The 18,841-nt window shown below is 53.5% G+C and overlaps 7 protein-coding genes across 7 annotated transcripts; 3 read left to right on the plus strand and 4 right to left on the minus strand.

Annotated features, from left to right (window-relative positions):
* Positions 1–477: 477 nt before the first annotated feature.
* On the minus strand, positions 478–3,319 carry C7974DRAFT_157292 (uncharacterized protein). The gene is made up of 5 exons (XM_046135890.1): positions 2,847–3,319; positions 2,699–2,785; positions 2,207–2,615; positions 1,587–2,152; positions 478–1,539 (listed from the first exon to the last, which is right to left on the minus strand). Exons 1-5 carry the CDS (start codon positions 2,998–3,000, stop codon positions 914–916), a joined length of 1,842 nt encoding a protein of 613 aa, XP_045999468.1. The 5' UTR covers positions 3,001–3,319; the 3' UTR covers positions 478–913.
* Positions 3,320–5,685: 2,366 nt separating this feature from the next.
* C7974DRAFT_374818 (uncharacterized protein) lies at positions 5,686–6,232 on the plus strand (the record flags this gene model as incomplete). Its single annotated transcript, XM_046140170.1, has 2 exons — positions 5,686–5,763; positions 5,813–6,232. The coding sequence occupies 2 exons, from the start codon at positions 5,686–5,688 to the stop codon at positions 6,230–6,232; spliced, it is 498 nt and encodes a 165-aa protein (XP_045999469.1).
* Positions 6,233–6,600: 368 nt separating this feature from the next.
* C7974DRAFT_157337 (phosphatase 2C-like domain-containing protein) lies at positions 6,601–8,152 on the plus strand. The gene is made up of 3 exons (XM_046135891.1): positions 6,601–7,275; positions 7,328–8,001; positions 8,054–8,152. Exons 1-3 carry the CDS (start codon positions 6,803–6,805, stop codon positions 8,107–8,109), a joined length of 1,203 nt encoding a protein of 400 aa, XP_045999470.1. The 5' UTR covers positions 6,601–6,802; the 3' UTR covers positions 8,110–8,152.
* An 856-nt stretch (positions 8,153–9,008) lies between these two features.
* C7974DRAFT_157342 (PWI domain-containing protein) lies at positions 9,009–10,091 on the minus strand. Its single transcript, XM_046135892.1, has 3 exons — positions 9,806–10,091; positions 9,592–9,756; positions 9,009–9,539 (listed from the first exon to the last, which is right to left on the minus strand). Exons 1-3 carry the CDS (start codon positions 9,998–10,000, stop codon positions 9,276–9,278), a joined length of 624 nt encoding a protein of 207 aa, XP_045999471.1. The 5' UTR covers positions 10,001–10,091; the 3' UTR covers positions 9,009–9,275.
* A 52-nt stretch (positions 10,092–10,143) lies between these two features.
* On the plus strand, positions 10,144–11,332 carry C7974DRAFT_391168 (uncharacterized protein). Its single transcript, XM_046141552.1, has 2 exons — positions 10,144–10,981; positions 11,031–11,332. The coding sequence occupies exons 1-2, from the start codon at positions 10,509–10,511 to the stop codon at positions 11,242–11,244; spliced, it is 687 nt and encodes a 228-aa protein (XP_045999472.1). The 5' UTR covers positions 10,144–10,508; the 3' UTR covers positions 11,245–11,332.
* A 97-nt stretch (positions 11,333–11,429) lies between these two features.
* C7974DRAFT_391171 (H-hydrate dehydratase) lies at positions 11,430–12,766 on the minus strand. The gene is made up of 3 exons (XM_046141553.1): positions 12,518–12,766; positions 12,370–12,467; positions 11,430–12,321 (listed from the first exon to the last, which is right to left on the minus strand). The coding sequence occupies exons 1-3, from the start codon at positions 12,597–12,599 to the stop codon at positions 11,521–11,523; spliced, it is 981 nt and encodes a 326-aa protein (XP_045999473.1). The 5' UTR covers positions 12,600–12,766; the 3' UTR covers positions 11,430–11,520.
* Positions 12,767–14,423: 1,657 nt separating this feature from the next.
* Positions 14,424–17,171, minus strand: C7974DRAFT_157401 (sulfate transporter family-domain-containing protein). The gene is made up of 2 exons (XM_046135894.1): positions 16,708–17,171; positions 14,424–16,661 (listed from the first exon to the last, which is right to left on the minus strand). The coding sequence occupies exons 1-2, from the start codon at positions 16,982–16,984 to the stop codon at positions 14,476–14,478; spliced, it is 2,463 nt and encodes an 820-aa protein (XP_045999474.1). The 5' UTR covers positions 16,985–17,171; the 3' UTR covers positions 14,424–14,475.
* Positions 17,172–18,841: the final 1,670 nt, after the last annotated feature.

Below are 18,841 nucleotides of genomic sequence, written 5' to 3' on the forward strand. Positions count from 1 at the left end.
TCTGCAGAGATTGTAGCAGAGGTTGTAGCAGAGGTGCTCGTACAGGGACCTACGGATCTGCGTTGCTTGCCTGCAGTACTCCACGCCTGATTCGTTTCCAGACTCCATGTGCGCGAGTACGCAGGTGCAATGCTATCTCCACGCACAGTCAGCCGCCATCTCTTGCCCGTGGCGCGCAAGAAAGTTTGCGGCTCGGTGTGTATGCTGGAGAGCCAGTGGCAATATCTGCTACAATAAATGCGCTGTTCCACATCATCAACACAATTAATCGGTTTCTTGTCCTGTCTCAGTGCTTTGTGTCACTTTCAGCACACAACATACACTGCAGGCTCATCATCTGTCTAGTCTAGCCCGTGATATCATAATTATCGAGCATGGGTTGCTGCCTCTCGAAATGTGTGATATGCTGCGTAGTGAGTGCTTTTCGCCTGGATTTTCGTGTATGTTAACAGCTCAGAAAATCATTCTAGAAATATTGCCAGTTCCGAGCTCAATCTGAAGTAGACAGTGTTGTGCAGATATGCTGCTACATATCAAGACCTGTTGGTATGAAATGGCGATGACGCTTTGCGAGATAGTCGAGAGGAGCCAGTATTTCCAAATATACCAGTCGCGAAGAACACATAATAGATAGACAAAGTGATTGCAGTGCTTGATTTGGATCAGATTCGCTCAAAGAATAACCACCCGCCGCTCTCCATCTCCAACCAAAACGGCTGACAATGCTAAGCAGCAATATATGTACAGTACGTCAACGCCCTTGGGCTTGTAAGACCACTGGGTATTGCACCCTCTCCGCGCATCGCAGTCTTGACGTCCAATCAGACGCCTCGCCTTGTCAATCTCAAAGTGTATCATTCTCACTCAATAGGCTTGTCCACTTGCCTAGCTGTCACCAAGCTAACAGGGTTGCTCAGGAGGTAGTTGCGGCCGCGGTCTCTGATGCCGATTCAGTGGTCGCAGCATTGACGCCTTCCGGGTTGGGTGCATCCATGATTGCGGGAGCCTCCTTGGTAGCCTCAACATCGGCCATCGACACGTCACCATCCTTGTCGGCAGGCGCCGCAGCAGTAGGCTCGGCTGGTGCCTCGACCTTTGGTGCCTCCTCCTTCTCTTCTGTCGGCTCAGCGTTGGTCTCCCCCTTGGTCTCCTCTGTGGTCTCCTCCTTCTTCTCGACCACTGGGGTCTCGGCCTTTGCGGACTCGGACTTCTCGTCGTCGGCCTTGACACCGTTGGTAGCAGCAGGTGTGGTCTTCTCCGCAGAGTCTCTGTCAGCAGAAGCCAGCGAAGCATTCCACTTGCCGAGCAGTTCCGCAGAGCGTTGCTTGAAGCTGTGCTGCTCTTCCTGGGGGATGTTGTCGAGCTTGATGATGGCCTTGAGGACCTTGTGGACCTTCGTTCTCTTGATGATCTCAGCCTCGAGGTCATCGTACGCTTCAAGCTGCTTCAGGTAGTCGGCCATGTTAGTCATGTCTTCGTCCTTGGGTGCCTGGTCTCGCGAAAGGAAACCCTTCTGCAACCGGTGTCGAAGGTATAGAACTATGATGGTCAATGTCTGCTCGTGATGTGAACAGTGGTGTACATACTCTGCTTCTCGCGCTTAGCGAACCGCTCTTCGGCAGTCATCTCAGGCTCCTCTGATATGGCTGGCGCAGGCTCTTCAACGGCCTTCTTCTTAGACTTTGTCTCCTTCTTCGGCTTCGCGGCAGAACCTTCCTTGGGGGTCTTATTGTTGAGCTTCAGCTTGGTAGTCTTCGGGGTCTTAGCCGCAGGCTCCTCGCCGTCGCTGCCATCCTCCTTCTTGCGCTTCTTTGTTGCCTTGGCCTTCTTCGCAGAAGGCGCTGCATCATCGCCAGCATCTCCCATCTCCACATCGTCCGAGTCGACCGCAGCCGTGCTCTTCCGCTTAGAGGCCTTGTCCTTCTTCTCCTTCTTCTCGGCTTCCTTAGCTTCACGTGCCTCAGCATCCTCTTGCAGAGCTGCTTCGTGGCTTGCGAGCATGGTCTTGAAGTAGGCCAGATCGTGGCCCTCTGCGGCCATCTCGTACGCTGACCACAGCGCCTTGTTCTTCTTCGCCGAGTTCCCGGCCTCGACATCCTTCTTTACGTCTTCAACATTGAATGTCAGGAGCTCGGTATTTACCTGCCATGCGCTGTAGGACGTCAGCAAATGCACTGAGCGGTGGGGATTACGAAACAAGACTCACAACTCGTTGGTACCGAGGAACATGATAGGATACCTGCGGTCTTTCGCGTTCTTCCCACCCTCGAGGAAGTCCTCGCGGTATGTGCCGTCGATGCGCTTCGCGCTGACCGGTCGCTTGCTCAGGAGAGATTCGGGGAGCATCTCCTCGTCGCAAACGATGACCGGCCACGGCTGGTACCCTCGCATAGCGACCATGTACATGTCTCCCGGCTGAGCATCGAGACGGAGCTCGGGTGCCTTCTTCTTGCTCTTGGCAGGTGTCTTCTTCTTATGCTCAGGCACGCCAGCCCCTGACTTTCGCCTGCTGTTACTTGTCTTAGCCGGGGTGGTGGCGGTGCCGTTGGTCGCGGAGCCAGCAGCTGGGGGCTCAGCTGCAGGTTCGGCGGCAGGTTCGGTGACAGGCGCGGCGTCTAGGACGAACGTCAGTATTTTGTTGGTGTCTGTAAGGTCCGCTGACACGACTTTAGGCCGTGGTGAAGCTGTTTTCGCGTACCCGTGTCATTGCTTGGTGCGGCTGTGTCGGGCGCGTCGGCAGTGGCCTCATCCTTCGCAGCAGTGGACTCCTCAGTCTTCTCCTTGTCTGCAACTGAAACATTGTCGCGTCAGCAAGCGCCGTGGGAGCTACGCGCAAGTTCTCTCACCTTCAGCGACTCCCTCGGTAGCGATGACGGCATCCCCCTCAGAGGGCTTCGCTTCGGCGACAGCGGGCGCAGCTGCGGCGTCTGCGGGACGCGTTGGGATCTCGGTGGAGATCGTAGGCTCGGTTGCCACGGGTGTTGCCGCCGCGTCCGCCATGGTTCGTGTCTAGCTTACGGTAGCACGGTCTGCTATCGACGCGTAGGATGGATGGGAAACAGCGATTAAAGCTGACGAGGTGTCGGACGCGATATGTGTACCGCGTACTTGATGGGTGGCGACGTGTGTTGATGACGCGCGGTGGTGAAGGTGGTTGGGTCGTGTCGTGGTGGAGTGGGGATTGTGAAGAGCGAAGCGTCGGGACGTAACTTTCAATTCTTGTCACGTGAATATGACGCGCGCTAGATTGGCCGCAATGCTGCCCCTACTTTGACCGCAAAAAATGGAGGTGCTTCCCTGACCGTACCGCAATCACCGCCTCCAGTTTGAAGCCGTTGCAGCTGTTGGATGTTGTGATCGTAATGCTGTCTCGTAATGTTGTTGGTGCCTTCCAAGGTTTGGCGCGATGCCTCGAGAGGGCCGTGCGTTGGAGTACAGGATCCGCCCCTCGATACGCAGCGCAGAGGATCCCACGAAGGCACTTGGTGAAGCCAGCAATATGCGATCGTGGTATGTGATTGCTGGTGTCCCGATGACCCTTGACTCCCCCTTTGGCGATCAGGCCTGATGGAAATGATGGCGTACGCGGCTGCTCGGCTTTTCCAGACAAGCCGCCAATGAGCTAGGCTGCGCCTTCCATGTCAGAGCGCGATTCGTCGCAGCAAATGGCAGTGGTGACATGTCGCACATATTGGACGCCCAACTGTTGTATCGTTAGCCATTGTTCGTTCTCTACCTTCTTACCTTGCTACAGATCACCTGTTCTCGCCATCAAATCGCGACCCGCGAATGATAAAAATACCACGACGTCAAAAGGGACCAATGATTGGAGAGTCGTTCACTGGAAGGCTGCAAGGCCCAATGCGATTTAACTACTGAGTACACATTAGCTGGAGAATTTAGGGGTCGAGAGATGCACTTACTGTACTCTACGCGCAAGGAGTTTGCAGGCCATGGGCACATAGAGCTTCTAGCATTCTCACCAAGTCATACTCTTCCCACGCTGTCACTGGCCTCGCTCCAACAATCCTGAAGTGTCCCCTCATGTAGTGGTGGACAAAGAATACAAATGAACGTAAAGGAGCTGACTGTCAGCAGGCGGTCTGCAGTGCGACTGTCCGAGAATCCCAGCGCAGGGTTCAAGATGATGGATGGTCTACAATCTGCCGTATGAGCCTTACTAAATGAATGACTTACGCGGAATTCTACTCCCGTGTGTGCCTAAGACTGGCCGCAAGACAGTCAGCCATACGTCTGCGTTGCAGCCTACATGACGCTTCTCGGGAGCTGCACCGAAGCTGCATCGAAGCTTTCAAGAGCCACTTGAAAGGCTTTCACACCTTCACGAAGGAACATGACGATACTGGAACGGAACTCAACCGTGAGTAGGCCTACCATATTGGGCATTTGCACGAAGTGCGAGTCAAACTCAGGCACAGTGGTGTAATTTCCGAGACCAACAGGTCTGGACGCGCTCGAGCGGGACAGCTGCGTACTCACCAACACCCTTGCCGCGGCTTCGTTGCGGAGAGCCTCCGGTGCAGATTGCTATCGATAAGCTCTGGTACAACAGCATACGGCCCTTAGTCCGGTGTGCTTGCATCCTCGCTGACTCTCTGTGATTACCTGGCTCTTGCTCTCTGATGGTGCTGGTCCATGTTGTCATCAGCATGACCGATAGCCCAGACATCGTCGTGGTAAAAAATGATAACTCTTCACACGTCGCTTTTCGGGGCGTGGAGTGACTTGAACACTTGCAAGCCAGCATCATCCGCCTTGTGCTATCCAATGACAGGTGTGTTATTGTGGGCGTCTAGACAGACGCAGCCTTAGGTATTGATAGAATAGTGTTCGACCAATCTGTGGTGCCTTTGGTGTCCGCTCAACGCAGTCATGGGTCGTGCAGAGCTCGAACCAGTCGTTGCATCGTGTAGAGTGTATAAATGCAGCGCATAACTCGATCTGCCTTCGAATATGGCTAGAAACCTGCAGAATGGGCGTGTGCTGTGGGCGTGGCGGTCGGCGGCTTGAGGTCATCGGTCGACCGAGGGGCTGCCGCGCAGCAAGCAGATCAAGCGGTTATGGAGCAGCGCCATCGTCGTCGCTCGCCAAACAATAATGGGGTCGGCGCATCGGAACGTTCGGTATCGCAGAAGAGCTTGGGCATTTGCTGATGCTGGTAGATATGGCGAAGATGGTGTTCGAGGTAGGCGGTTCTGTACGATCGAAATGGTCTGCTGGTCGCTACTATCGGCGCTCTATCACGTGCAGCCACGCGCAACCTGAATCAAGCAGCAGACGTCAACTGCATGAGGCTTGCTACGGCCATCGCTTATGGACTCTGTAAAGACGGTCTCATGACCGTGACAAACAGAACTGTAGATGCCTGGACGCCTTCGAGATTAAGGGACCTACCTCACGTAAGGACGTAAGGCGTGGTGGTACATAGATCTCGTCAGAAACACCTGCAGATCTTCGATCACTCTGACTATCATGCATGGCGTGAGAATCCCTGTCTACAAACACCAGTCAACCTTTTGCTCTTGAAACATGCTTTTTGGACTCTCGGATCTTACACGAGGCTGCAAGCGTTCACTGCGGGCTCGTGCTTCCATACTAGCGCGGGGAGTTGCAGATCAGGACATTTCTCAAGTTGCGCCAACAAGGTCCCCACTACACACAAACATGGCAACCCAAGCACCCTCCACAAATGGCGACCACAGTGCTGAATACAAGGCGCTGTGGGCGAACAAATACCGCGGAGTATGTAGTCATCGCATCTCTACCAGACCAGATGCTAACGATTGAACAGGCAACGGTAGAAGACCTCGACCCACCTCCAGCTCTCTCCGTCAAGCCTACAGACCCTATCTCATGGGCGCTCATGAGTGGCCTCGAACGCGACTACACGCACCTGACTGTCGTGTCACAAGAGAACCGCGCTCTGCTCGGATACATCAGCATCCCGCGCCTACAGCAGTTGCTGAAAGAGCGCAAAGTGAATGAGAATGACGCGGTTGAGGCAGCAATGCACAAGTTCCAGCGACGTGGGAGGCGATACAAGGTCATCGACATGGAGACGCCGCTTGAGGAGCTCGAGGAGTTCTTCAAGGGTGGAGTGGACGGTAGTGGGAAGCAGGACTTCGCGGTCGTCACAGATGCAAGCCGCAAATTTGTCCTTGGTGTCGCAACGACAGACGACTTGGACAAGTTTCTGAAGACAAGGGCATGAGAAGGTTCGAAGAGGAGACGGGGTTCAAGACCATTCTGCATTGCTCGGCGTTTGCTTCGGATACCACTTGGGAGGAGGTGTTATGGAGATGTCACAGGAGGGTTGATTCAACATTCCCTCCAAGAACTGGACTGCACGTGCACATGAAGTGCCAGACAACTGCAGCAGAGCAAAAAGCAATCTTGTAAAGAGTTAGCGGTTCGCCTATCGTAGATCCTAGACGTTAATCATGGTTAATTCCAAGTGATCGCCTGGTACATCTATGCAAGAGTACTCTGCACGCTTTCAAATGTTTTGAGGCTATCACATAAGCACATCACGACCATTTCACGACACGAAAGAAACTAGACGTCATGCTACCTTGGAAAGGCTTAGTGAGGCTCAGCCCTATCCGCGCTCCTCAACCATCCATGGATTCGGCAACCGACCCGACCCTGATAACCCGACATTGTTCCACTTGAATCTTGCAGGTCAAAACTCCTTGCCAAACGTGAGACTGCGCGCCTTCATGCGCTTATAACCCTTGCTACCGGACGCCTCGTCCCCTACACATCTCCTACGGTCGCTGGCATGCCCGCGCTTCTCCGCCTGCGCAGTCCTGTTCTCCACCTTCCACGGACCGTTCGCATACCAGTTCGCGCACCACGATCACGAACACAAATATGGGTTCCTGTAGCACAGCAGACACAGATAAGAGGCTACGCCCATCAGCCGCAAAACCCACATCTAGGCACAACCACTCCCGTCCCAGATGATGCGCCCCCACCCCCGCCGAAGTCGCCGTTCTACTTCGAGGCCGGATACGCGCTGTATGCAAAGCGGCCTAGTCGACCATTCCCCCCGCCGTTCCTTTCGCTGCCGTCGACCAGCTTCTCGGAGCCTCTGAGCACGTACAACAGGAGCCGTGACCGGCGACCGCGAGTCAACGGAGAGATGATACGGGGGGTCACGAACGGCGACGACGCAGTCCTCGTCAGCGACTACTTCATTGGCGCCAACGACGGCGTAGGCGCATGGGCTACCCGCGAGCGCGGACACGCCGCGTACGTCCACCCCTGGCATCCCCACACGCATCGTGCTAACACAGTCCCACAGCCTCTGGTCCAGACTCATCCTGCACTTCTGGTCGTTGGAAGTCGAGGCCGCGCCATTCTCACCCACGGACCCGCCCACCCCCATCGCATACCTCCAGACGGCCTTCGACAAGACCAAGGCTGCGGTCTCAGAGCCCAACGAATGGCACGGCACAACGACCGCGTGCGGCGCCCTGCTCAGCGCGAACAAAAACGACCAGCCGCTGTTGTATGTGACGCAGATCGGCGACGGCCAGATTCTCGTCATCAGACCGAGCACGAAAGAAGTGCTCTTCCGCACAGAGGAGCAGTGGCACTGGTTCGACTGTCCACGCCAACTCGGCACCAATTCGCCCGACACGCCCGACTCCAACGCCGCGCTCGACCAAATCGAGATCCTCGAGGACGACGTCGTGATCGCCATGACCGACGGCGTGGTGGATAACCTGTGGGAGCACGAAGTCGTCACGAACGTGTGCGAGAGCATTGAGAAATGGCGGAGCGAGGGCGTGAAGGAGGTCGAGGGGCGGGAAGTCGGCGAGACGGGGAAAGACGAGCAAGAGCAGAGCTATGCGGACGGTATGCGGTTCGTTGCGCAGAGGCTGGTGAATGCGGCAAGGGAGATTGCTGAGGATCCCTTTGCTGAGAGTCCGTACATGGAGAAGGCCATTGACGAGGGATTGAGCATTGAAGGAGGTAAGTGTTGATTGACGCGAAAGCTTGTGGGATACATTCTGACTGTGTGCAGGCAAGCTCGATGACATCAGTGTCGTCGCTGCTCAGTGCAAGAGGCGCAACGGCTGAAGCACCGATTCCATGTTGACGACACAAAAGCACACAGCTACCTCAACGGGCGATCGGTAGCGGACATGGCTCCAAAGAATTGGGGTTCAGCATCCAGTACTGCTAATGACGCTGCCTACGGCCATGGCACAGCCGTCCAAGCGCCCAACACGCGCCCGAGAATCGCCAGGCTCCTTCACGACAAGTGACAAGTTCACGAAGACATTTATGAGCGATATGAACAGCATAAGGAGGATTTCAGACATTAATTGGCATGGAATTTTAGTATGATACAAGCGCTTCTAAGAAAAGCATGGCCTCTCAGCGCACTCTGTGCAGGATCTATAATCGAGACACGTATGGCGGGTATCTGGCTGGGACATTGCGGACAGATCAGAGTTCGTTAGGCATACAAGTCTCCAATCATATGTCGGCGATCGAGCAGCTACGTTGATTCGCGATTCAGGTCCTGGTGATGAGATGATATACCAACCTAGTCCTCAGAGCTCTTCTCCTTTCTTGGTGGAGGCGAGTCCGACGGTGACCGTGTGGCGCGCTTTCTGTTGCGGCCGCCTCGACTTCGAGACCTTGACCTGCTTGAACTAGGAGAACGTTTACGTTTCTTGATCTCAGCCGGAGAGCCGGAGCCGACATCGGAAGAATCACGTCTGCGTCGTCTTACAGGGCTTACAGACCGTGAACTGCTTGATCTTGCGGCGCGGCGGCGGCGCGGCGGCGTGCGGGATCTTGACCTTGACAGCCTGGGTGCTGGTGAGCTTGCTTTCTCTTTGGGGGAAGCAGGTCGCGGTTGATGCCTAGGCAGCCTTCTGCTGTCGTTGCTCGGAGACCAAGACTTATCCCGTCCACCATCTCTTCGTTTGCGCCGCGGAGAAGGAGAGCGTCTTGATCGGCGTGGTGGCGATCTCGAGCGCTCACTGGAAGGCGAGCGTCTTCGGCGGCGGGGTGGTGTGCGTGAACGGTCTGACGAGGGTGAGCGGCGGGTGCGACGCGGCGATGGGGATCTAGAACGGCTGTTCGAGGGTACGCGACGGCGATTTGGTGAGCTATCGCGACGATCGCGTCCTCGACCACGGCCACTGGGCACGTAGATGTCACGCTCGCGGCGCAGTGGTGACCTACGCCTCCTGCCATTTGTCAGTGTGAGCTTTTGCACCAAGCAACTGCACTCACGGTGGAGGAGATCGTGAGTCTCGACGCGGTGCTCGACGCTCAAAGTCTCTACCTCCTCTACCACCTCGGTAGCCTCCACGGTCTCCTCGGTCTCCACGGTCACCGCGGTCTCCGCGGTCGCCACGGAAGCCACCTCCACGTCCTCCACGACCACGGCCCCGGTCTCCCCTATCTGGGCGCTCGTTGTCGCGGAACATGTTCACGATATCGTCCTGATCTGTCTGCTCTTTACGACGGGATTCGGCGGCGGCCTTCGAGAGCTAGGGATGTGTGTCAGCTGTGACCTGTAGGAAGCGTTTCGTGTAGCCTTACCTGCTCCTGCTGTAATTCGAGCTTCTTCGCCTCAAGCATTTCCTTTGGAACACCCATAGGGCTGTCTTGTGCACTAAGCATCAGGTCCCAGAGCTCTTTGCAAAACCCTGGGGTATCTTTGTTGAGAAAGCCGGTGAGCTGGATTTGGATCTCTTTTATTTTTGGCTGCGAATGTCAGCCAACGTCGTGGCGGTGAACGTGTAGAACTACTCACGTATTGACTCTGTTCGATCAAATTGTAGCATGTCTCCACGACAATGTCGTCTTCGTCGCCCAGTATATCTGTGATCTTCTGCGCGATCCACTTCTTCATGAGATCGATGTTCACTTTCTCGATGTCAACTTTACGATCGAACTCCGGGGGAAACTTGGTGGCCTTGAGGCGCTTCTGATCGATGCTGAGAGCCATGGTTGCTGTAAAGCAATGGCTCAGTACGTTGGGTAAAGGTTGAGGAAGGTTGGGCTGTGGAGACGCGAGCTCCGATGATGCATGTGGCTCGGCTTGGCACTTGCGGAGGTCCGCACGCGTCGCGTCCTCCGCCACCTTGACTTCAACAACGATCAATACGTTCTGACCCGAACAAAGTTGTTTGAAGATTTTCCAGAGCTCGTATGTTCAACCGGACGTGTTGACTTCGTTCATATTCCTCACTAAACATGATGTGGTGCACTTACCTCACTCCAATCCATGACTGCCTCCAAGTCGCAGAGGGCAGGTCCTCAAAGCCACGACTTCTCTCGTAGCCACGCGATGCTGCAAACAATTATGATGCTACCTCGGCGCTTCAAATCTTCATCCGTACTTCGTTGCCATTGTTTTGCTCTTCTCCCGCATTCATCACAGCCACTCCTTACCATTGTCATTTTAACACTCACTGAAGCCCTTTTCTCGGCAGGTCTCTGTTTCACTGATCAATATGTCAGACGCTGGTACACCGGCCGCTGTACCGGAGGATGCTCCAAAGGAAGAACAGCCTCAACCTGCTCCAGAACCAGCTGCAGAGGAGCCTCCCTCTGAAGAGCCACCTGCAGAAGAGCCAGCAGCAGATTCATCGCCCGAGGAAGCACCTGCCCCAGAACCTACGGTTGAAGAACCACCTGAGGCTACTGAACCTGAACCTGCTGTAGAAGAACCGCCTGCCGAGGACCCACCTGTCGAGCCATCCCCTGCTGAAGACCCTCCGGCCGAAGAGCCACCACCAACAGACGAAGCGCCTGCAGAGGAACCTGCGGAAGTTCCTGAGTCTGAAGGTAACCCCGATTCAGTCATTGATGATTTGATAGACATGTATGCTGAGGCCCCGCTTGAAGAACAGCCGCAGGATATCCAACTAGCTGCTGAACCAGAGCCCGTACCTGAACCAGAGCCAGAGCCCGAGCCCGAGACTCCGTAAGTATAGCGTCTCGAGTCTAGGCGTGATGTTGTTGACCATCTCCAGCTTGCCTCCTGCGTCGACCAAGTCAGCTAAACCACGAAAACGGGACACATTGCGCAGCAAATTAGCAGCCGGTGGCAAAGGAAAACAACGACTTCTGATGTTCACTGCCCCGAAGGAGACCAAGCCGCTGGTCGTGGCACTTCAGAAGGAGAAGGCGAAGGGCACAGATATCAAACCACTGGTGGAAGGCATGTTGGCCACGATTGCATCGTAGCTGGGATGTGCAATGAGACGCACTACCGTCATAGCTTACACATTACGAGCAAACCCTACATAGAAACCTATACAACTCCGTCCTACCCTTATCGGCTGCAGTCATCTTGTGAACAGGCTTCTTGCCAGGCACGCTCACGTTCTCCTAACATTCAGTGCTCCATCTGGTGGATGAGATGATCAAGCAGAAGATTCATTTCGTCGTTGTTCATGTATACTTTCCCGAGCGTAGTAGGACGTGTCTATATTATTACGACCCAATCTCCTGCACCTCTATCTACAATTGTGGAGTCTCTTTTCTTTCCCCGATGACGTTGAGGAAGGCAGTATGGACGTGCTCGGTCAGGTCGCTGGCCTGTAGTGAACGACCCTTCTCCTTGAATGCGAGCTTCGAGCACTCCCTTGTGATGCAGCTACCACCATACGCAGCCAAAGCCAGAGTCTCGCTTCTCTGCATGCTGTTGTCATGCTCCCAAATCCTGTCATGGTATGCCTTCCGGTATGCCAGTAGTGTCGCCAGACTGCCCGTCAGAGTGTCGCCCTGGCCACCAGAGCGCTTCAGACCACCCTCACCATCTGAGACAAGTGTGTTCTCGCCGTTGGAAATGTAGTCCTTAGCGCCCTTCTGCACAATTGTGACGCCACCAAATGCCTTGGACAGCTTAGAGCAGAGCTCAGCTGGGTCGCCCTCATTGACATCAACCCCCTTCGCCTTCGCCAACCGCCCAAACTCCACAACGTTGGGTGTGAGAATGCACTCTTTGCAGCCATCAACTAGCTCCGGGCGTGTTTGAGCCAGGAACAGACCGTCGGCGTCCAGCACAAACGGAATGCCCTGCTTCCTCGCCTCTTCAATCACCTTCGCGCATGTGTCCTGCATCAATTTGTCGCGACCGAGACCGGGGCCAATGACGATAACGTGTAGACGAGACAGCATCCCGACGACTTCGGCTGACACAGATTCGACGCTCTCAGACTGCGCAGCGTTCTTCTCCTGGCGCATGATCGGGTGCACCATCAGGTTGGGGGAGTAGGTCTTGATCACAGCGGCGGCGCCGGGTTCGCAGATGACGTGAGACTAAGACTGATGTTAGCTATTTTGGGGATTAGGTGAAGGAAAAGGTACCATATCGCAGCCGAGCTTTGCAGACGCCATGGCGGAGAAGTAGGGTGCGCCTGTGTAGTCCTCGCTGCCGCCGATGACGGCTACACGACCGAGTTGACCTTTGAATGTATTAGTACTGCTGTGACACACTCTTCAAAGATATATCTACCCTTGTGAAAGCTCTCAAGCATGGGTGGGACCATGTTGTACACCTTCTTAAGAAGGTCTTTCCTCGATACAGACGCAGCCATTGTGAGGATCTGTGGAATTAATTGCAGACGTTGGAACAAAGTGTGGGTATCAATCAAATGGTGCTGCAAAACAAGACGAATGCTTCTGGAGCTCAGAGTTGGGCGGGTAGAGCATCACTACGATGTTGCGGTTCTGTTTGATAGACGAGTTGTGAGGTCACCAATCGTCATGAAGCTGGTGGGACGGGCAAATGTGGGGAAAGCACAACGCGACGCGCCGCTGACACCTTAATTGCGACAACATCTTCAACACAGCTAACAGCCTCGTCTAGCAAACGGCTTCACAAGATAGAGAATGCAGTGTGTTTTTTTCCGACAGTTCTACAGCGTGTGGCTCACTGCGAGGAAGCCACGTTCTTCATGAACCTATCTCAATCTCTAATTTTTTTCCAGCATCGACTCTTTTGCAATATCGACAAGCTGGTAGTGTCATTACCATGATCAATCCAATTGCTGACCATGTTCTGCATTCATCTCTTCAGGTCTCTAGACAGTGGGAATACTTTATTCATCCTTGCCTATTCGAGAGGTACCAGTCGTATTAGTAGCCCAGCAGCAGCTTGCATGCGTGCAACACATGCATACGTTTGAATGCTATCTCAATAAGTATTACGGATTCTCAGCGGACGTGGATCTCCATCATGACAAGCCGCTTTTCAGCCCACGTGCCCTGTGTGGACATAGACTTGGAGCGCAGAACCCCATCTCTCAAGATTGTTCGTGTGAAGCAGCAAGGGTCTGTAATTACAATAAAGCAGACGTTTGCCTATAGATGTCCCTGGGCTTGCAACTGGGAAACGCATCCGACTGAAGTTTCCGCTTGCAATCACAGAGCAAACATTCGTGGGAAGCCATCACTTCAACTGGTGTAATCGATGCAGAGCAAGCGGAATGATCTCACTGTTATATTAAGACCATGTCTTGCGGATCTCAAAGTGCGCCATACATAAACGGCATCCAGTCTCACCATCACTTATCTCAAGTGTCTAAACTACGGAAAATAATGGGTTCACGTCAGATAAGTGAGCTGTAAGTTCCAGGAATCTAAAGGCTGATGTAAGGCTAATACCATGACCAAGTACTGTCCTCAACCAGGAGCAGTCACCACTACTTCGCCTACCTGCCGAGCTGCGCAACCTGATTTACGAGTACTCGGCTATCCACAAGAGTATTATCATTTTGGAAGATGACAAGGGCCTCTCATTTGTGGATGATACTGGGAAGGAAATCGAACCCATGGTCCTCTCTCTCGTCTGCTGGCAAACGTACGTGGAAACCGCTAACATGCAAGCTTCAATGCAACGTTTGGAAGGTAGTCCAGGTAGCATCTACAGTGTCCTGACGGGCTGGCCATTCCTAGACACGTTTCTGACGACTGTTCACATCAAGGCCCCTGGGTTCATGGTCTTAGAAACCCCCGACAGCTACCAGTCCATCGTGTCCGAAGTGCACGATTTAGTCCATTTCCTAAACATGAAGATGGCGCATGGAGAAATTGGTCCTTTACAAATTATGCTCACATCCACGTAATAAAGCAAGGATTTGGACTACGTAGATCTATCGACCAGGAGGATAATGGCAGTTCAGATAGTAGCTGTTCACCGTCTCCACTGACGTGATGCGCGGGTCCAGACTGTTTTCAGCAGTGATTCTACCATTGAGGGTTTGGTGGTTTTAACGTGATTATTTGGCAACGTCACGAACATGATGAGTGCAGTGGAAGAGGTATTTTGAGAGGCTTCAGGTCAATCGACCCTGCAAAAAGTAGATAGATAGTAACAGCTTCTATGGGAATCATGTACTCGCAAGCCATGCGTGTCATCGCTTCATATCCTCCTGGAAAACACCATAGCGCCCCCAATATTATAATGCAACACTAATGGCTCTTCCTCTGCGCATTGGCCAATGCACTGTCGAGCGCCGCAGTAACATCCACGTGGAATAACGGTCGGTTAAGACCCTGTACAACAGCGATCCTGCCCGCTGTTCCGCCTGAAGCATCAACTTCAGCACCCCCGTACGCCTTGGAAAGCTCAAGTTGCTTGTTCAATGACCCAGCATCGCTAGACTCAGCACTTTCGTGTGCAGCCTCGATATCGTTTGTGCGTACTTGTGACAGTGCGCGCTGAGCGTGGCGATTTTCCCGAGCCTCAGCTGCCGCGGCAGCAGAATCGGAGCCACCAATCTCGGCGACTGAAAAGACGGGTTTCCAGCGGTGGAGACCGCTCGTGTCGGGCTCGGGTGTGTAGTATCCAAAACCTCCAGCAGCGAGGGCGCGCTTAGTCCAACGGCTGTTGATGTTGCAGAAGTGCCAGTCCACTGTATCTGGTGCAGCGTATTTGTCGAGCTGATTACGGACGTCGATGAGATTTTGAATGGACGTAAGATCAACGTTGTTGACGGAAGAGAAATCCAAAATGATGGCCTTCAGCGTAGGGCGATCGTCAGATACGGCAGTATCCTTCCCACGTCGTGGACCGGGGTCGTTCCAAGGTCGGTCGCCGAGTCTTGAGTACGAAGATGGATTTGTGCGGCGTGTCTTCTTGAAAATCGTCTCAACAAGGTCGTCGAGATAGTGATTGGCGTTGGGGAAGTTGAATCCCTCGCTGAATCGATAGAGAAAGATACCTGGGTAAGGGTCCTCAAGTTGGATCTGAGGGTTGGAGCCATCGTGATGATCGATAGGCAAAAATATGCTGCGCACTGAGTCCTCACTTTCAGTAGGGTTCTTCTTGCGCTCCGGCTTGTCTTCGTTCGTAGGGTCAAGGAGGTGGTCTCCAATGACAGAATGGATCTTCGCACGGCCAAGGAAACGACCTCTCGCCTTGAAGGCTCGGAAAGCCCAGAGCGCTGCGGAGACGGCGACAGTGGTGTAAATACCGTTTTCGATACTGGAAAAGACCGTGACAAAGACACCAGCGAAGAAGATAGGCACCTCGATAGGTGAGATTCGCCAGAACTGGTACACTGTGTTGGGTGACAAGATCAGGTCACCCACAGCATGGATAATAACCGCAGCTAACGTGGCGTTTGGAATGTACCAAAACATAGCAGGAAGTGCATAGATTGCAAGCAGCACAACAACGGCTGTGATAACACCAGCAAAAGGAGTGCGCACGCCAGCCTTGGACTTAATAGCGGTACGCGAGAATGATCCGGTGGCAGGGTAAGCGCCAAGGAAAGGTCCCAGACAGTTGCTAACACCAATGGCGACCAGCTCCTGAGAGGGGTTGATAGAGTAGTTGTTGACACGACCAAAGGACTTGGCAATGGAGATGTGCTCAATGAGGAGAACAATGACGGTCGACGGCAGTTCCGAGGCGAAAGATTTGATGATGGGAATCGTTATTTGAGGAACGCGAGCGTGCTGGAAGCCTCGAGGAACCTTGCCTAGTGTTGAGACGAGCGGCTTAGCCCGGTGGTTTCGGTTGACAAGGTAGCTGATCAAGACGTAGAGAAGGATGATAAACACAGTGCGGAGCGTGTTCACGAAGAAAAACATCTTAGCTCTGCTGGGATATTTCTTCGCCAGGAAACCACAAAACCACCGGATGAAATACAGCAGGAAAAGCGAGGTGAGACCGAATGAAGCGTTAAGATTCGTGCGTCCAAGGTGTTTGAGGGTGTTGATAATGACTTTGTATGTCGCTTCGCGTGTTGAGAAGCCAGTGATACCCATCATGGTTGGTACTTGTCCAGCAGCGATGCTGATAGCGGAGCCTGTCATGAAGGCCGAGATAGCAGGTAACGAAATAACATCAACGATCCAGCCCAACCGTGCCAAACCGAAGAAGAGCACAATTGCGCCTGCGATGATGGCCAATGACGATGCAATCATATCGCGAGAAGCATCGACTCCTGTAGCCTCGGCCTTCAGCACGACGTTGCCCGTGACGGTCGACAGGACGGCGACAGGACCGATGGTAATATCCTTGGAAGTGGCGAAGAACCAGTAGATAAGTACTCCCATGAAGGAAGAGTACAGTCCGAATTCGACGGGAAGTTGGGCAAGTTTGGCGTAGGCCATTCCTTGGGGAACGACGACAGCACCGACAGTAATACCTAAAATATGTAAGAAATTGCTCAAAATGCTACAAGAAGCACATACCAGCGATAAGGTCACCAATGAGCCACTGGACGTTGTACCGGCCAATCCAGTGGACGAACGGAAAGAGACTGTAGCAATACTGCCCAAACTCCGCTCCGGTAGGAATCACTTCCCGAAACCATTCGGCAGCAGTGGGCTCTTCTTCGACGTAGGTATGCGCAGAACCCACTGTGAAGACACTCTCTCCACGGGTCACACGCTCTGAACCAGTCTCATTCCGGTAGTGAAGGTCGATACCAAGGGCTTTGGCGAGACCGTTGCCAAGTTTGTTCGCCATAATGGAAGGTTGTGTCCGTAGAGGGACAAGGCGAGCTGAGCCAGATGGGTATGGTCGAGACGGTCCGACAATGGTCCCACGTGCTAACTGGCCCTTCCAAGGGAGGAGTGAGAAGACAAGACTGACAAGACTGACAAGACTTGACAAGCTACCACATGAACGGTTGCCAGGGTTTGGCACTTATGTATCAAGGGACCAGGCACTTGGGAAGGCAAAGGTTCCGTGCGGGAAGTCCACTTCCAACGAATAGCGGGAGACTGTCCAGCAACTAGGCCAGTGATATCGAATTATGGGATGCAAATTCAGGTACCTCCGGTGCGGCAATGCAAAGCAGAAAGCTTGGGGAACGCCTCGAAATTGCTTAAAGTAGCGGCTTATTGCGTGACAGGAGCTTGTTGACTAGACGGACCAGAACGACAGGGTTGACGGATGGCGATGTCTAGGCCCCAGCTCGATGCAGACGCGTATGCCCAAGTACTGAGGATGCGGCAGGAAAGACGAATGTAAGAGACGAAGTTTTGGACCACCTTAAAGCAAGACACTTCAAGGTCAGAACTTGACAAGTGACATAATAATGTGGACATGTTGGCCCTCAGGCCTTGGGGTAGCATTGCTGCTAACTGCCGCGGTCGGCGTGCGTGGAAGGCCGAATGTGAGTTTACAGAGAAACTCGGCTAGAGCGACAGGGATAGTACACTGAGGATTCGCTAGCCGCTAACCGCACGCGATATTCAGCCAATGGTGTTGTAGAGATTGGCGGGTCAGAATGGCGTGCTCACAGGCAGTGATGTCGAATGTCCCCGGTGCGACCGACATGTGCATCTTTCGACAAAGGCACCTGTGCAATTTGTTCTTTTTATGCTTATTCGTTATTGCGCAGTGTAGTGACGACTTTTTTGCCGCGGTAATCGCATCCTCCTGACATTTTGCAGGACAGCCTTTGCACACTCATTACGCCGCCATCGACAATCGCGGGTAACCTAATTAAGGCTCTTGAAGGCTCTTTCAGTGTTGGAGCTCATGACGGAGACAAGTGCGTCACTCCAGGACGGCCCTGACTCTAGTGGGTCGGCGTGGGGCGCCAATGGGGTACCAGCTGCAGTATCCTCTTCTGGGCCGCTTTTAGAAGAGGGTCTCAACGACAACAAGATGACACGGAGCTGAGGGTGGAGCGGGGTGAAGGCGGGCTGGAACAAGCTTCTGTAGCCCGTGTAACTTTTACATATATTTTGGTATGACACCTTTCGATTGGTGCGGCGAGCATCTACCAGAGGGTTCACTCTTGGCTTTCAACCCGCCTTCCCGCAATAGGTTTGTGGAACGCATCAACTACATGAGCGCTCCGCAATACGAAAATTCGATGACACTGGACTTGGTACGTGAGATGACATCGTGCAACTGGAGCCAGAGGGTTCCCACCGCTCTACACAGTGAGCCTAAAGCATCTACCGGACACATGTGGACATAGGACTGTAAGAACTCGTAACGTCCTAGAACTGCATACTGTCAGTCTGGGGCGAACGCCTTTTCATGGTGCATACGATGAACAAATATACAGCGTCTGGCTAAGGATTTCTTGCATCTGTGAACACGGTAATCCTGCTTTGTCGCCTGTTATTGATTGTAGGCTCACTGGAATTTAAGAGAGAAACTCTTCAGACTCAGTATGCACTCTGTTCGTCACGTTTATCACAGCAGGTAACTGGTATTACCTCTCATGCGCGCGCTCAAGCTGAGAAAGGCTAGTCCCCAAAAGAACGGCACACTACACAGTATACACAGCTGTTCATCTCTCATAACACGACGTATGAGAGGCCTAGAGTCTGCTACTCGATCTTGTGCAGAGCCGAGAGGAAC

The sequence above is a fragment of the Boeremia exigua genome, assembly GCF_020726555.1.
Source record: "Boeremia exigua strain MPI-SDFR-AT-0100 chromosome Unknown C7974scaffold_4, whole genome shotgun sequence".
Taxonomy (NCBI): Eukaryota; Fungi; Ascomycota; class Dothideomycetes; order Pleosporales; family Didymellaceae; genus Boeremia; species Boeremia exigua.

Bases quoted from the DNA above. Each gene is read 5' to 3' on its own strand.
- C7974DRAFT_157292 (XM_046135890.1), bottom strand. From the start codon at position 3,000: ATGGCGGACGCGGCGGCAACACCCGTGGCAACCGAGCCTACGATCTCC. The intron at 2,153-2,206 runs GTGAGTCTTGTT...GACGTCCTACAG, and splicing joins TTCCTCGGTACCAACGAGTT to CGCATGGCAGGTAAATACCG. The intron at 1,540-1,586 runs GTATGTACACCA...TGACCATCATAG, and splicing joins CGCTAAGCGCGAGAAGCAGA to TTCTATACCTTCGACACCGG.
- C7974DRAFT_157337 (XM_046135891.1), top strand. From the start codon at position 6,803: ATGCCCGCGCTTCTCCGCCTGCGCAGTCCTGTTCTCCACCTTCCACGG. The intron at 7,276-7,327 runs GTACGTCCACCC...ACAGTCCCACAG, and splicing joins CGCGAGCGCGGACACGCCGC to CCTCTGGTCCAGACTCATCC. The intron at 8,002-8,053 runs GTAAGTGTTGAT...GACTGTGTGCAG, and splicing joins GGGATTGAGCATTGAAGGAG to GCAAGCTCGATGACATCAGT.
- C7974DRAFT_157342 (XM_046135892.1), bottom strand. From the start codon at position 10,000: ATGGCTCTCAGCATCGATCAGAAGCGCCTCAAGGCCACCAAGTTTCCC. The intron at 9,757-9,805 runs GTGAGTAGTTCT...TGACATTCGCAG, and splicing joins TGATCGAACAGAGTCAATAC to CCAAAAATAAAAGAGATCCA. The intron at 9,540-9,591 runs GTAAGGCTACAC...ACACATCCCTAG, and splicing joins TCGAATTACAGCAGGAGCAG to CTCTCGAAGGCCGCCGCCGA.
- C7974DRAFT_391168 (XM_046141552.1), top strand. From the start codon at position 10,509: ATGTCAGACGCTGGTACACCGGCCGCTGTACCGGAGGATGCTCCAAAG. The intron at 10,982-11,030 runs GTAAGTATAGCG...GACCATCTCCAG, and splicing joins GAGCCCGAGCCCGAGACTCC to CTTGCCTCCTGCGTCGACCA.
- C7974DRAFT_391171 (XM_046141553.1), bottom strand. From the start codon at position 12,599: ATGGCTGCGTCTGTATCGAGGAAAGACCTTCTTAAGAAGGTGTACAAC. The intron at 12,468-12,517 runs GTAGATATATCT...ATACATTCAAAG, and splicing joins GCTTGAGAGCTTTCACAAGG to GTCAACTCGGTCGTGTAGCC. The intron at 12,322-12,369 runs GTACCTTTTCCT...CATCAGTCTTAG, and splicing joins CAAAGCTCGGCTGCGATATG to TCTCACGTCATCTGCGAACC.
- C7974DRAFT_157401 (XM_046135894.1), bottom strand. From the start codon at position 16,984: ATGGCGAACAAACTTGGCAACGGTCTCGCCAAAGCCCTTGGTATCGAC. The intron at 16,662-16,707 runs GTATGTGCTTCT...TACATATTTTAG, and splicing joins CATTGGTGACCTTATCGCTG to GTATTACTGTCGGTGCTGTC.